The sequence below is a fragment of the Anoplophora glabripennis genome, unplaced genomic scaffold (genome assembly GCF_000390285.2).
Source record: "Anoplophora glabripennis isolate ALB-LARVAE unplaced genomic scaffold, Agla_2.0 scaffold294, whole genome shotgun sequence".
Taxonomy (NCBI): domain Eukaryota; kingdom Metazoa; phylum Arthropoda; class Insecta; order Coleoptera; family Cerambycidae; genus Anoplophora; species Anoplophora glabripennis.
In genome coordinates this window covers 537008-553633 of record NW_019416596.1, presented here as the reverse complement: position 1 = coordinate 553633, position 16626 = coordinate 537008, and the positions used below count along the sequence as shown (strand labels likewise).

Genomic DNA, 16626 nt, shown 5'->3' with positions numbered 1-16626 from the left:
TTGGCGTTGGCGGAATTTGTTATCTAAGAAGATGCTATTTTCAATTCATTTTTCCCAAGCTCACAGGCGTTGTAGGGTTTTGATCATTAGTTGTTTTTGTACCTAAATAGTTGTATTGACATATTGACATTTACTGAGAATTTAGTTTTTCAAATTTAATTTGTTTCAAATTGACTGAAGAAATATTAATATTTATTAAACTGTTAAGATAGGTAATTATTATAAAATAAAATAATAACCTCTTTACTTTAGTTTTCTTCGAATTTTTAAAAAAAAAAAAAATCGTAAGTTGATTAGAAGCTGAGATAATTTTTTTTATTTATTTAATCGCAGTGACCTTAATTATTAATATTAAGAGCCGAAATTTGGAGAGAGTATACATTAAGAGCTATATTTTCATGTCTTACATTAACATTAAGGTGAATTCAACTATTTAATTTCGAAAAAGAAGATATCGGCGATGCGTTCTATTACTTGGTCTAGCGAACGAGTGGGGAAGGCGAGGCTTAGCATGCACGCTTAACGATGTAATAAATATTAACATTTTTTCAAAGTCATTTTTAAACAAATTAAATTATCAGTAAATGCATATGTCAATACAACTATTTTGGTACAAAAACAACTAATGATCGAAACCCTACAACGCCTGTGAGCTTGGGAAAAATGAATTGAAAATAGCATCTTCTTAGATAACAAATTCTGCCGACGCCAAGCTAATGAAGTTCTTGGGCTGAAATTTTTACCACTTATTAAGGGTGCAAAAAGCTTCAAAAATCCTGAATTACAAGTATCTGCAATGAAAATTGCATTAATTATTAGCAATTGAAAGAAGCGGACAATTTCGACCATTTTTGAGCTCTTGCGCATAAACAAATTATCGGAATTTAATCGGACTTGTCTTATTTTACAGATTTATTTAATACCTACCTTTTTTGTATACACGTTTTTTTCTCTATGAATAACAGTTTTTTTACGCCAGTCGAAAAACTACTTTTCCATAATTTTGACCATTGTTTTAACAAAGTTTCCCAACTAGTCTCGAGTTGATTTTTTGATATTTTGTTTATAACACGTTTCTGAACAATATTCCGCAGAGAAACTTCTAATAATATTTTTTTCCTGGAAAAAAAGCTATAATGATTGGCCTAATAACGCAATTGTCTTATTTTATTGCAGTTTTCAAAAAAATATTGTCTGCATCTCGAACGCAAAAGTACCATTTCGCGTTCTAGATACAAAAATAACAATTTTAACAATTTATAGACATATTTTCGTAACGTTAACAAAATTAATAGTAGTTTTTCGAGTTTCTTGAAACTCTTGAAAAAAAAAAAACCACCAGTACTTCGACAACCCAACGAGGATTCGTCAGGTGGTATAAGTGTTGAGTTGAGACATACTAAATATATCGATTAGTTTTGAGATTTTGATGACTGAATTGTTTTGTGGTTTTCCAGGATGCCCGTAAGGCGGCGTGCGACACATCCCTGGTGCAGGCCACCGCCAGCCTGGAGCCCATCGGGAGGGTGCAGATGCGGACGCGGCGCACCCTCCGGGGCCATCTTGCCAAAATATACGCCATGCACTGGGGCTCTGATTCCAGGAACCTGGTGTCCGCCTCTCAAGACGGCAAACTCATCGTATGGGACAGTCACACGACCAACAAGGTAAGTCCGGGAAGAAAAATTCCTTGCCATATGCACCTCTGCAGGTTCTTTTCCCACAATATCAGCAGCTAGGATTCTTCTGCGTCTGTCACGTTAGATATTTTGGATACCTAGATTTAAATTATGGAAATACATTTTTTGATGTCATCTGTTAGTGTTTTTGGTAGAAATTTGTAACGCCTTTAAAAAATAGTAAAAATACAAAAGATAATAATAAAATACACATTTTTTTCTCGTTTCGACGACCGTAACATCAAAATGTTTGTTCCTCCCGCTTGTTTCACATGTCGCTCCCAAATCCCCTCGAGTTATCATCTTGATCGCGATGGCTCGCACTCTGTCCGCAGGTACACGCCATCCCGCTGCGATCGTCGTGGGTGATGACCTGCGCTTATGCCCCCTCGGGCAGTTTTGTGGCGTGCGGCGGCCTGGACAACATCTGCTCCATCTACAGCCTAAAGACCAGGGAGGGCAACGTGAGGGTCAGCAGGGAGCTGCCCGGCCACACGGGCTACCTGTCCTGCTGCCGCTTCCTGGACGACAACCAGATCGTCACCAGCTCGGGTGATATGTCCTGCGCCCTGTGGGACATCGAGACTGGTCAGCAGGTCACCTCTTTCCTGGGCCACACCGGCGACGTCATGTCGCTGTCGCTGTCGCCAGACATGCGCACCTTTGTATCAGGTGGGTTGTGTCTTTGTTAGACGGAAATAAATGTAAAACGGACGAATCGTTGCCTTCTGCAGGGGCCTGNATCAAAATGTTTGTTCCTCCCGCTTGTTTCACATGTCGCTCCCAAATCCCCTCGAGTTATCATCTTGATCGCGATGGCTCGCACTCTGTCCGCAGGTACACGCCATCCCGCTGCGATCGTCGTGGGTGATGACCTGCGCTTATGCCCCCTCGGGCAGTTTTGTGGCGTGCGGCGGCCTGGACAACATCTGCTCCATCTACAGCCTAAAGACCAGGGAGGGCAACGTGAGGGTCAGCAGGGAGCTGCCCGGCCACACGGGCTACCTGTCCTGCTGCCGCTTCCTGGACGACAACCAGATCGTCACCAGCTCGGGTGATATGTCCTGCGCCCTGTGGGACATCGAGACTGGTCAGCAGGTCACCTCTTTCCTGGGCCACACCGGCGACGTCATGTCGCTGTCGCTGTCGCCAGACATGCGCACCTTTGTATCAGGTGGGTTGTGTCTTTGTTAGACGGAAATAAATGTAAAACGGACGAATCGTTGCCTTCTGCAGGGGCCTGCGACGCATCCGCCAAGCTGTGGGATATCCGGGAGGGGCTGTGCAAGCAGACGTTCCCCGGCCACGAGTCGGACATCAACGCGGTGACGTTCTTCCCCAACGGGTACGCGTTCGCTACCGGCAGCGACGATGCCACCTGCAGGCTGTTCGACATCCGTGCCGACCAGGAGCTGGCGATGTACAGTCACGACAACATCATATGCGGTATCACCAGCGTGGCGTTCAGCAAGTCGGGCAGGTTGCTGTTGGCCGGCTACGACGACTTCAACTGCAACGTGTGGGACTCGATGAAGACGGAGAGGGCCGGTAAGTAAACGGCGAGCTAATGAATATTTGAGTTTTTTTTTATGCTCATTCTTAATTAAAATTAAATGTCTTTATTAAATTCAGGAAATAGACACTAAAATGTAACATCCTGTATATATTTTATATATTTTCTTGGACAAAATATTAGTATTAGATCTTAAATTTGCAGTAAATTGACGAACTTTGTCAAATTATTAATGAAAAGTATACACACCGAATTTAACGATTTGAACAAAAAGTACTAATGAAAACAGTTCTGTTCTCAAAATGCTATGCTATAATTTGAAAAAATTGAACCTTTGCTAAAATATCTCCGAAGGCGTTTGATGGGGAGGAAATGTGGAATAAAAATTCGCTAAATTCGAATATAACTAGAAATCCTGAGACGCCATTAAAAATCCAATCCTGAAAATCTCAAAAAAAAAAATTTCTATTTCTTGAAACTTCAGAATAAGTGAGAAGTAATAAAAGAATATGTATTTCTTAAGGACATTAATTTAGTTTTCTTTTTAAGATATAATTTTCATCATTATGTTTAAATTCCGTCATATTTTGTTTTATCGCGTCTCCAAATTTATAAGCCAGCTATAAAGGGCAACTCTGTGTGTCACCGTTAAATATTATTTATAGATTTCTATTTTATATGTCAAATTTAAGGCGACCGATAACGACAAATTAATTTTAGTGGGGTGTTAATCTCAATGAGTAGTTCAAACGTCTCTCAATTTTAGTTGCATGTTGTCGCTAATATTGAAATAGTGGTGAGCATTTTCTAGCTTTACATTTTTCTATCTTACGCTACCATCACCAGCTATTAGGTTTTTTTTCTAAAAATGTGTTTTTAAAAATGTAACTTCTGAAAAAAATCATACTGGTTTAGAAATTTTTCATTTTTTTTTTTATTTTTCTTAGTTATATCATTACTTTGTAGGCGAAATAAAATTTTTAACTAACGAAACACTAGCCCGCAAAGGGGTTTCCCACAATACCAGTAGTTGAAAAGTTTATTTCGTTTTTATAAATTGGAAAAGTAATAAATTACTTTTTACTGACGACGTATTAACGGCCTTTCGTTTTTTGCAGGTATACTAGCAGGCCACGATAACCGGGTCAGCTGCCTGGGAGTGACCGAGAACGGCATGGCTGTGGGCACGGGCTCTTGGGACAGTTTCCTGCGTATCTGGAACTAAGACGGCTGAGACGCCACAACCAAAGCGTCTCTCGCCCGCATCACAACAACTGGGGCCGCACGCGCGCATCTACCGACGTTTCCCAAGATTCCGTTCCCGCCTTCGACGGCTTCACCAAAATTTATCCCCTCTACTCCTGACCGTTTCATTTTCGGTGAAACTTATCCCGCTCCTGATGGAATTTATCATAGAACTGTCCCATCCCCGTCACAATTTTTCCGTCTCGTGACCGGTTTGGCCCACGCAATGCCCCTTTATCTCTCGCAGTGTCCGTTGTGTGTTTTTTTTTGTTTTTTCAGCGCCGGCTTTGTGATGCGGGCGAGGGCGCGCGTGCGCAGAGACTAGCCGTACCAATTTTTCCTCTCGGTTTGTCACAAGTACAAAAAAAAAAATGACCAAAACTAGTTGGGGTTCCTTTGGGTTCCGACGGGACGCTTGGGGGTTTCTAAACTTTAAAAAAAAACAATGGATAATCTGCTGATGCGGGCGCACGACACGGCTACTAGTCTTGGAATTTCCGACCGAACGGGCGGAGGAGCGTGCCATAAAAGCGGGCGTCGCCTGACGCGAGACCCAGCTGGGCGGCGTCCCGCCCTCAAAGATTACCGGGCAGATTATGAATCAAATTCTTTTGAGATACTGCCTCTGAAAATACTGTAAGAACAGTGTTCCATTTTGCTATCACCTGTCGTTGTTTTCGACGTTTTTTTTTTTCTAAATATTAATTTGAGGGAAATTGCAACGTTACGTTCTGGTTTCTCGCATTTTTTTTGTAAATATTGAGTTCCTCTTATCACTTTTCCGTTATATCTAAATCCTTTTCGGTGGTGGTCGCAGAAAATCGAAATGGTCACGTTCCGAGAATGGAGTTAGGAACCCGTACTGTTTTTTAGGAGACAATTTCTATGCCCGCAAAGATAATATCACAAGTTTATACAATTTTTTATATTCGAGGTCGTTCTTGGTCGATAGTTGCTAATCGGTTTTTCGTTGTAACTCTTTTGTTTCTCATTAAATTTTTTAAATTTTTAGTACTTGTTACTTTGGGGGCTTGGGGGCAAAGCACTCTACATTTTTGCTCCAAAAAAAATTGTGACATTACTTTTTTTTATTTTTGTTACCATTTCGAAGACTTTTGTGCTCTTTTAAATGAAAAAGGTATACTTGTTTGTTATCGATACGACGAACCGTTTTCGAGGAAAACCTGTGTAACGATAAAGATTCCGAAACAGGTTTTTGGCAAGTTCCATTTGATTTTACAAGAACGCCTTTTTCACTTAAAAAAGTACGAAAATCTCAAAAATAGTATAAAAATAAATATAACTTCCCAAAAATTACCCACATTTAGTAAAAAAGGGAAAGTTATACGCTTGGTGAGCTTGATTTAAAAAAAATATATAGAAACTTGTGATATTATTTTTGACAGCCCAACCCAGATCGAGCAGCCTTTTTCGGGATCTCGTAAGAAGTCATAATTTTTTATTTTGTAGAATTCTACCTGGGGCTATTAAACCGTCCCCAAAAAAAACTATACGGGTCCCAAGTTTTATTTCGATTTTCCGTAACCGCCACCGCCTTTCATACTATAAGAGTTTTACCATAAAAATAATCTAGCTTTGCTTGTATGTGAGTGGAATGAACAAAAAACAAAAAAAAAACCTGTTTTTTAACTAAATTCACGTGATCTATGATTTTCTACTGCACGGAAGGTGTTTCGGGTGTGGGGGGTGGGGCCCGCGACTCGCCCAGCACATTTTTATAAAACCCAAACCGGCGTGGCGGGCCGCACCGCCGTCTAACTAAAATAAGTGTATAATTTTTTAAATTATTTATTATATCGTAACGGTGTGCTTGTAATTTTGGTGTGCGTGGGGGCCGCGGGGGCGTGGGCCGGGCGGGCTCTGTCTCGGTACCGCGGGCACCCTATGCCGTTCTGAACGGTTTCATTTATCTCGCTTGGAAACACAACCATCCGAACGCTAAGGGCTCAAAACCGTTCACGGCCGCATACGAGGCGTCCTGTCCGTGTGGCGACGGGACGGCCCGCGGTCCGGGCGGGCCCCTATATCAGACGCGCCCCTGGCTCGGCGACCGTTGGCGGTCGGCCGGCTGGAAGCGCCCCGGGGGCCGGCGCGAACGTTTTTATATATTAAATAGGTAATGTCACAGGTATAATAATAATTGGAGAGATGGATTAAAATCGCCGCTATCGTTTTGACTTACGGGGCACAATATCGCGCGTTCATGTAGCGTCTCTTTTTCGTTCTCTCCCCCCTTACGCTGTCTAGATTCTCTCGCAGGACCACTCTCTACCGTCTTTTGTTTCTCCCGTCTGGGCAACCGCAGCGGGTGGTTCCGGGGCACAAATTTTTCATTCTAAATACTTGTATGGCGCATATTTTTTAGTTATTTCGCATAAATATATGAATATAAATATATATATACAATGAGCATGGACATCTGATGGGCGATCCCACCCGACTAAGGTGACGTGCGATTTTTTCAAAGTGTAGTTTAGAATTGTCATTTTTTTATTGTTAATGATTTTGCGTATGGTGTATGAATACTATAGCAACATATATGTTATATTGTAACGTACCTAATAAAATAAACAATTAAAATTTCATGGTGCCTCCTTTGCTGCCCATTTCCATGCTTTCAATTTCCCCTCTCAAAAAAATTGTAACCAGGCAACACGCAATTAGCAGAGGTGTAAGGTTGGTTGCATAACTACGAAAAGTAACTATTCATCTAGTGACGTATCAATTTAATGATTTTTGTGTAGTCGGCCGTTGCCAGTCGATTAGATACTTCCGGCGACGAAAAACAGTTGGTACCAAATGTTTTATACAGTTGGCAATGCTCTGTTACTAACCGATGACATTTCTGTTTAGATTTTTTTGCGGGTGCGTTTTGTTCGTTAAATCCATTATATTATTATCAAGGAAATAAGAAAATCGAAGCCCACATGGCCAAACAAGGTAGCATAACGGCGTTTCTGAAAGGACTGTACCAGGACGACTTCAAATGGTACGTATAAATCATCTTTTATAAAAGTGAGGTTAAGATTGTGTCTGCAAATGTTCAATATTAAGGAAATTGTTATTTTTATTTAACTGGGTATTTTTGTCGTGTTGGAAAAGAATAATTTATAGAGATAAGCCCTCTGATTTTATAAATTTAGTTTTTCCGTTTCTAATATAGTCTCAATATTGTCCGATTTTATAATCTCGAAGTTCTTCCGACATAATGTTTCACTCGCAGGGTGTCCATCAATAAGTTTTAACTTTTAAAGTTTTTAAATCCAAAATATTCGTAGTTTCTTAGTGAATACAAAAAACTTTGTGTGTTTTGGTAAATAATGTAACTTTATATATTGAAACCAAACGTCCTCACACGTGTTGGATAATACTTTTCAACTTAACGTCATGTTCTATTAACAGGTATAATCCTGCTACGTTAAATTGTGACACCTTATATATGTGTTTCTACAAATAAGGCAAGTTGCATTTATGCTCATTTATTGCTACGGGATGCAAAGGTATCGACCTCTCAATTTGACTGCGTTTATCTTAAAGAACTAATAATGAAAAAATGTGTCATGTAAGCAAAATTTTAGTATTTTAGGTTGAAGTTTCTTCGGTGAATCCAAAAAAATTTACCCAAATTAAATCAATACAATAAATACTGTTTGTATTGACCGTTGCAAGGCGGTTGCTAGGAAAACTACGATTTTTTTACCAAGCTGTGCGATTTTTTTTACGGTACGTAATAGGAATCTTGCATTGATCGCACATGATGTGTTTTTAAGTATTTACGGTAATGGTCGTAGGTAAAGAATTTTTCAATTGTGACATTTCTGATTCGATAAGAACAACCTCTTAAATTGTTGCAAGGATTTATTTGTTAAAGATTTTTATAAACGTTAGTCTTAAGTTTTTGTAATTTTTTTTCAGGGCGTTGGTAAAGTCGATTGGCCTGTTCGCCTTGGGAATCAGGATAGCACAGGAATGCGCTGGGATGGAGCTATTGCCCTCTCAAGGATAGTTCTACTAAACTATTTTATAATATAGATTTTTGTTAGAATAAATTTATGTAAGTCGATATTGTTAATATATGGGATTTTTCCGACCGACGTGTTTCATTTACAGCCGTGAATCCATTCAGATTTAATTCTAATTATTTAAGAAAATATTTGAGATCTGGTCTGGCAAACGTATTATATAAAATAATTTCTAGGGTTAGAAAACGATTTAGCAGTACCCAATCTAAATCCCCAAGTTTCGTACAGCTTTTCCTGCGATATAATTAATAGGATTCTCAAATGATTAACATTCTGTTATCCTGATACAAGTTTGAAAGTTTTCGAGATGCCAAGAAATACCAGGAACAAAAATACCTCCTCAACCCGATACAAATTATTTCCAAGTCTCCGAAAATTTTCGAGATGCCAAGAAATACCATGAACAAAAATACCTGCCCAACCTTGTTATCCTGATAAAAAATGTTACCAAATGTGTCCAAAAATATTTAAAATGCCAGGAAATACCAGGAACAAAAATACCTCCTCGGCGTTCTGTTATTCCGATACAAAATGTTTTCAAGTCTCCGAAGCTTTTCGAGATGCCAGGAACAAAAATACCTCCCAACCTTCCGTTATCCTGATAAAAAATGTTTCCAAGTTTCGGAAAGTTCTCGAAAATTTTTGGAGACTTGAAAATATTTTGTATCAGGATAACGGAAGGTCGAGAAGGTATTTTTGATTTGTTTTCTCCACATTTGACAACATTAAAATTTTATATCAGGATAACATTCAGAACTTTCAGAAAAATAAAAATATTTAAATTCCAATTGAAATTATAGCTTTCTTTTCAGGTTTTTGTATCAGGATAAAAGAAGGAACTTCTATAAAATAGAGAATAAAAAAACTACTAAAAAAGATGCCTCTTTATTAATAATACCTTTTATACATATATAAACTCACACAGACACACTCAACATATTTTTAAATACATTAAAATATAATAGAAAAAAAAAAATGAAAACATCAAATATAAAAATTGTTACAACCACATAATAATTAATAATAATCAATCTAAATATGATATAAATTTGGCATTATGAGACTTAAATATTTTATTTAATACTATTTACAAAAATACATTAAAAAAATCTAACTATACAGGGTGTTACTTTTAATAGCGTACACCCCCTAACTCTTTTAAGAACCGTCCGATTAATATCAAATTTGGGATCCAAGAATAAAAAATCATCGCATATTGGTAGCTATTTTACCCTCGGGTTCTAAATTTGATATTAGACTAATTAAAAAAAAAAGAACCACCTTAACGCATTTGCAAAGTAACATAAAAGTCCTATATAATATTTTTTTTGGATCTAAAAACCGATAATTTTTGAGGCGCCGAAATTAAAAATCACTTTTTACAAAACATCGCTGAGGATATTTAATACAGAATGACAAAACTTGGGCTAACGATTTAAAAAATTCAGATATAAATCAAAGATACCGGTTTTTGCGGGACAAATTTTTCGAAAATTGGCGATTTCTTCAAAAAATTGGATTAAAATGTTAAAATATGCACCAATAAAATTGAAAATCTAAACCTATGAGGATATTCTCCGAAAAAATTGCCCGATTTAATTGAATTTACTAGTTACTTTGCAGGTGCATTGTCTAAATCGAAATTATACACCAAAAAATGTCGAACAAAACCTGTACGCGATTTAGGTACAAAAAAATCCTTAGAAACTTCATAGCTACCAAATTACACAAATCGTCACAAAAAAATCAATATTTTCATCCGAAAACGTAAAACTTCACCCTGTCCCCCTTTCTAAGCCAACACACAAAACCGTTGAAAATCATGGTTTACAATTTCGCAAATAAATAAAATTTTCGCCTAATTCTAATTTACGAAAAAATTTTGTACCGATTTACAACCGCTTCAGAAAAAGGCTCAGGGATTTCAGCCCTCACAAACTCCTCGAACGAAACTTCCCAAACTCAACGAAAAATTCCCCGAGACGAAACGATTTAAATAAAAAACCCAAAACGCAATTCACTTTTTACAACCCGCACAGTCCGCCCGTCTACAGGCTGATCTTGGTCTCGATCCCCTCCCCGTTGCCGCTGCTGCTCACCACCGTATTCTTCGGGTTGAGCCTCTCCAACGAATCCACGTTCTTGCGTGACCGTCTCTCCCTCCTGCCCTCATTGCTGACGCTCGTGCTCTGCGTGGCGTTGCCGAGGCTGGACGAGCGCGACGTCAGGCTGCTCTGGCTGTCGTTGAGACGGCTCGAGCCCGGTTTGTGCCTATCCCGTTCCCACGTGAAGGATGTGACCTGGCCGTCCATAATGGGGCAGGTGGCCTGCGAGTCCGACGTGTGGCTGGACTTGGAGCCCTGCGAGTGCTTGAGGGGCGTTGGGGCCGTCTTGAAGTAGGCTCCTTCAGAAAAAAAAAATTGTTTGGGTTAATCGTGCAAGTTATAGTTGCGTTATTTTGGTAGGGAGGCATGCAAGCAAAGCGGAAGTGAAGCTGAGGCGGTCCAACGGATGAATCGATAAAATTTTTTTTATATACATTTTATTAATTCAATTGACTTACAAAGCAAAAATTTTAAAAAGTTCCTTATTTCTACCTACGTATAAATATTAATGTTTAATAAAGTGTGATTATTTTGAAAATTATACGATGGTCGTCGTAAATTTTGGATTTTGGTGTTTTGTATTTGGTGAAAACCGAAAAAAAATTCTCACTTTATTCAGGAAACGTAACTTAGAATTAATTATAATTACAGGAATCATGCAATCCTTATGTATTTGACTTTATAGATATTAAAAGAGTAGTTCAAATGTACAAACTGCCACGTCATGATTTTTTTTACTTTTTCTGCAAAAATTGTAAAAAATGGCGAAATACATGTTACATATTAAAAAAAAATAGATTAAAAAGTTAACTAATGAAAATTCTCCTATAAAAAATTCAAACTGAACAATTAAAAAATTATAAACAAAAAAAAATCAAATACATATATATTTCTATCTAGATAGAAAAGTAGTTCAAATCTACAAATTTACTCAAATTTCGTCATTGGATTTTTACTTTGTTTAAAGTAAATAAAAATGAGTAGGTACAGGTGGATAAAATTTTTCTGAAATAAAAAAAAAAAATCATACGATGAAAATTGACGGAGCTATGCGCATTTGAAAAATGGAAAAATATTGATGGAAAATTTTGTTGCAATAACTTTGTTGTGTAATATAAAAAAAAAAAATGGGAACCAAGAAAACAACCCTATTAAGATAGCTGTATAAAATTCTCCAACATTAAAAAAAAACAATTACAGTGACAAAAAAACATGCAAAATATTGGTTATTGGAAGTATTTGAGTATTAATTATACTATTTATCCCAGCAGATGCTAGAGAAGTAGTTCAAATGAATACACTTCTTAAATTGTCATTACGATTATCAGTTTTTTTTTTGTACAAAACCACCGAATTTCAAAAAATTGAAGTGTTAAATATCTCAAAAAAAAACATTTAAAAAAAATGTGAGAAACAACCCTATTGAGCTAACTGAATAAAATAGTTTAAGAATTTAAAAAAAACCCAAATTTAACAATGCTTCTACAAATGCTAGAAGAGTAGTTCAAATGTACAAACTTCCAAAATTTGTCATTACGATTTTTAGTTTTTTTTTTTTGTATAAAACCGAAATTCAAAAAATGAAAAAAATATTTAAAAAAAACATTTAGAAAAGTGAGAAACGATCCTATTGAGCTAACTGAACAAAATAGTTTAAGAATTTAAAAAAAAAACAAATTTAATAATGCTTCTACAAATGCTATAAGAGTAGTTCAAATGTACAAACTTCCACAAATTGTCAATATGATTTTTAGTTTTTTTTTGTATAAAATAACCGAAATTCAAAAAATGAAAAGGTGTCAAATATATCAAAAAACATTTAAAAAAAGTGAGAAACAACCCTACTGAGCTAACTGAACAAAATTATTTAAGAATTTAAAAAAAAACAAATTAACAATGCTTCTACAAATGCTAGAAGAGTAGTTCAAATGTACAAACTTCCACAAATTGTCATTACGATTTTTAGTTTTTTTTTTTTGTATAAAACCGAAATTCAAAAAATGAAAAAAATATTTCAAAAAAACATTTAGAAAAGTGAGAAACGATCCTATTGAGCTAACTGAACAAAATAGTTTAAGAATTAAAAAAAAAAAACAAATTTAATAATGCTTCTACAAATGCTAGAAGAGTAGTCAAATGTACAAACTTCCACAAATTGTCAATATGATTTTTAGTTTTTTTTTGTATAAAATAACCGAAATTCAAAAAATGAAAAGGTGTTAAATATATTAAAAAACATTTAAAAATAAGTGAGAAACAACCCTACTGAGCTAACTGAACAAAATTATTTAAGAATTTAAAAAAACCCAAATTAACAATGCACAAATGCTATAAGAGTAGTTCAAATGTACAAACGTCCACAAATTGTCAATATGATTTTTAGTTTCTTTTTTTTAAATCGAAATTCAAAAAATGAACATGTTAAATATCTCAAAAAAACATTAAAAAATAAGCAAGAAACAATAAAAAAGCAGTTTATAAAATGCTCCTACAAATGCTAGAAGAGTAGTTCAAATGTATGAATTGTTTGCATAAAAAAACGAAAATCAAGAAATGAAGAAACAAGTATTAATAATTTTTAAAAAATATAAAAAGACAGATTCTCTATTGAAGTGGCTGAAAAAAATTCCTCAAGAATAAAAAATACATAAAAACTTTATTGACTCAATTTTATTTGTTTATTTTGTTTTAAAGAGTGATTTTCAGAAAATTTCGCCCGTCCCTCGGAATCAAAACTCCCCGCCACCAAAAACTGACCTACTGTTAGTCCGGCGAAGAGGCATAGCAGTTAGTAAGCCCGGCCCAACTAAAAAAATCAAAATTTACCTTCAATGAATTGAACTAACCGTTTGTTGATCCGCTCTGCTTCCACACCTTCAAACGGTGAGCGATCTCACTAAAATTCGGTCGTCTGTTGGCCTGCTCCGCCCAGCACTCCACCATGAGGGCGTAGCAGTAGCTGGGGCAAGCGTCGGGACACGGCAGCAGCTTCCTCGACCGTATCATGTTGATCACCTCCTGGTTGTTGTAGCCGTAGTAAGGCTGGAAAAGGCGAAGGGGGGTTGGAAAAAAAAAACACAAAGGGGCGTTATAGCCGATCGTACCTGCAGGCCGTAGCTGTAGATCTCCCAGAGGACGACGCCGTACGACCAGACGTCGCTCTCGGTGGTGAACTTCCCGTACAGGATGGACTCGGGCGGCATCCACCGCACCGGCAGGAGAGACTTAGATTGGACCCTGAAATTCAAATAATCGAGAGAATTTTTTTTTGAACGGTATTTTTTACGTTTCGACCCACCTATAGTAATCACAGCTGTACATGTCCCTGCTGAGGCCAAAGTCACTAATTTTAACTACTAAATCTTTGGATACCAGGCAGTTGCGCGCCGCCAAGTCCCTGTGGACGTAATGGTTGCCCGAGAGGTACTCCATACCTGGAAGATGCAAACGTCATGGTAGAAACAAGTTTTTTTTCACAACTCAAAGGCTGTTAAAACATCGCTAGCTATAACTGCGGAATCATGGAATGCTTATGTATTTGTCTTTACATATGTTAGAAAAGTAGTTCAAATGTACAAACTGTATAGTGTACACAAACTTTACGTTTTTTGAAAAAAAAGAACAAAAATAAAAAATTACTAAATACATGTTAAATATTTCGAAAAAATTGACTTAAAAAAATGGGAAACAAGTCTGTTACCTAGTTAGATAAAATTCTCCAATATGAAAAAAATTTCAAATGTAACATTTAGAAAAAACTAAAAAAAACTTTAATGAAACAATTATTTGTGTGTTGCAGTCGATTTGTATTTGTCTCTGCAGATGCTAGAGAAGTAGTTCAAATGTACAAGCTTCATCTACGTCCTAATACGATTATTTTATTGTATAAAACAATCCAAATTCAGTCATAAATCAATATTTAAAAAAAAATAAAAATAATGGACAACAATCCTACCCAAGTAGCTGGATAAAAACTTTAAAAATAAACAAATTTGCAAATTTAACAACAGCTAGGAAATTATTAACTCAAAAAAAAAAAAACACAAAATATTTATTGACCATTCAAGTTACAATTATATGCGTCGGAAACGATTATGTGGGCAGATGCCAAAAAAGTAGTTCAAATGTACAAACTTTCACAAATTATGATTCTTACTTTGTCATATGATTTTATCTTTTAAATTAAAAAAATCATTAAACATGTGTTGAATATTTCAAAAAATGTTTAAAAAAATGGGAAACAACCCTTTGCGGTAACTGGATAAATTCCTTCAAAAATTAAAAAAATATATATATGAAACTTAATAACAATTGGGAAGTTACTAACTCAAAAAAAAAGCTTTAGCAAAATATTGATTGTGTATTTATTTGTCTTTACAGATGCTAGAAAAATAGTTCAAATGTACGAACTTCCACAAATTACAAAATACTACAAACTGGACTGATTAATTGAACTGTTTCCTCTGTACGGCTCGAATTTTATAAACAATTTGAAAAACGTAGAAAATTTTATATCAGATTTAAAGAAGTGACACTGAAATGATAAAAAGTCAAACACACTAAAAAAATATTAACGTTCCTTTCAAAACAATAAAATTAAGACAACTTCCCACATAAAAAGAATGTGGTTACTAGTTTTTGCCTGACTTTCTAACCTGAAATATGAAATATGTCAAAAATCGTTTAGTAGTTTCCGCCTGATTTCCTAACCTCAAATACAAAATAGATCAAACATTCTTTAGTAGTTTCCTTCAAACTTTCTCACCCCAATATGTCAACTATTGTTTAGTAAGTCCTGTCTGACTTCTTAACCTCAAATACAAGATAGGTCACATATTGTTTAGTAGTTCCAGTTCAATTTTCTAACCTCAAATACGAAACACGTCAAATATCGTTTAGTAGGTCCTGTCTGTTTTCCTAACCTCAAATACAAAACAGGTCAATTCCGTCAAACTTTCTCACCCCAAAAAGTCAACTATTGTTTAGTAGTAGGTCCTGTCTGATCTCCTAACCTCAAATACAAAATAGGTGAAATATACTGTAGTAGTTTCCGTCAAACTTTCTCACCTCAAATATGAAATATGTCAACTTTTTTAGTAGGTCCTGTCTGATTTCCTAACCTCAAATACAAAATAGGTGAAATATACTGTAGTAGTTTCCGTCAAACTTTCTCACCTCAAATATAAAATACGTCGACTATTTTTTAGTAGATCCCGTCTGATTTCCTAAACTCAAATACAAAATAAGTCACATTGTTTAGTTAGTTTAGTAATTCCAAACAATGTGTATTGTTTAGTAGGTTTGATTTTCGAACCTCAATTATGAAACATCGTTTAGTAGGTCCTCTCTAATTTCCTAACCTCAAATACAAAATTCTTTAGTAGTTTCAGTCTGATTTCTTAACCTCAATTTCAACTTTTCCCATTTCTTAAGGACATCCAACAGACTACTCGCCTTCAAAAAATTCTATATTTACACTCCCAATTCTATAGTTGTTATTCCATTTACAAATAATTTTAAAATTAAAAAATTGTCACCGAATTACTACAAATTCAGTTTCAAGGCATTTTTGCTCAAAAATTTATAAAAATCGTACCAGTTTTTCACGATATATAACCGGTTCTAGAAAACCGTTGCCTACCTTGAGCGATCTGGATGGCCATGTCCAAAAACTGGTCGTGCGTCAGACACTTGCCCTCCTCCGGCGAGTTGGCTATCAGGAACTCGTGCAAGTCCCCCTGAGAAAGAAATTCCTATAAAAAAGGCTCAAGCCCGTCACGTTCGAAGACGCTCACCTCCGACATGTACTCGAACAGCATGCACATGGGCTCCTGCTTCATCACGACCCCCAGGAGACAGATGATGTTCGGATGCTTCAGCTCCGAGATCAACTCGATCTCCCGCTGGAAGTCCGCCTGCGTCTTAGCGCTGGCGTTCTCCTTCAGCGACTTCACCGCCACGAATATCTTGCCCGTCTTCGTCTTCAGTTCGCCTTTGTACACTTTTCCTACAAAACGAAACTTGAAAACCCGAAACGACGA

The 16626-nt window shown here is 36.4% G+C and overlaps 2 protein-coding genes across 4 annotated transcripts in view; one reads left to right on the top strand and one right to left on the bottom strand.

Annotated features, from left to right (window-relative positions):
• Positions 1–7041, top strand: part of LOC108904609 (guanine nucleotide-binding protein subunit beta-1) — a 21850-nt gene extending 14809 nt beyond the window's left edge. Inside the window, exons 3-6 of the mRNA XM_018707235.1 lie at positions 1458–1667; positions 2015–2351; positions 2916–3227; positions 4311–7041. Coding sequence (XP_018562751.1) covers positions 1458–1667; positions 2015–2351; positions 2916–3227; positions 4311–4417 — 966 coding nt within the window. The 3' untranslated portion in view covers positions 4418–7041. The remainder of the gene's footprint in view (positions 1–1457; positions 1668–2014; positions 2352–2915; positions 3228–4310) is intronic.
• Positions 7042–9534: 2493 nt separating this feature from the next.
• Positions 9535–16626, bottom strand: part of LOC108904615 (tyrosine-protein kinase transmembrane receptor Ror) — a 92015-nt gene continuing 84923 nt past the window's right edge. For 2 of the 3 annotated variants that reach the window (XM_018707244.1, XM_023455036.1), the window contains exons 13-18: positions 16381–16592; positions 16227–16323; positions 13884–14019; positions 13690–13822; positions 13432–13627; positions 9535–10884 (exon numbers count right to left, since the gene is read on the bottom strand). In XM_018707244.1, coding sequence (XP_018562760.1) covers positions 10529–10884; positions 13432–13627; positions 13690–13822; positions 13884–14019; positions 16227–16323; positions 16381–16592 — 1130 coding nt within the window. In that variant the 3' untranslated portion in view covers positions 9535–10528. Of the gene's footprint in view, positions 10885–13411; positions 13628–13689; positions 13823–13883; positions 14020–16226; positions 16324–16380; positions 16593–16626 lie in introns of all 3 variants that reach the window. The other variant, XM_023455037.1, reaches the window with a different exon arrangement.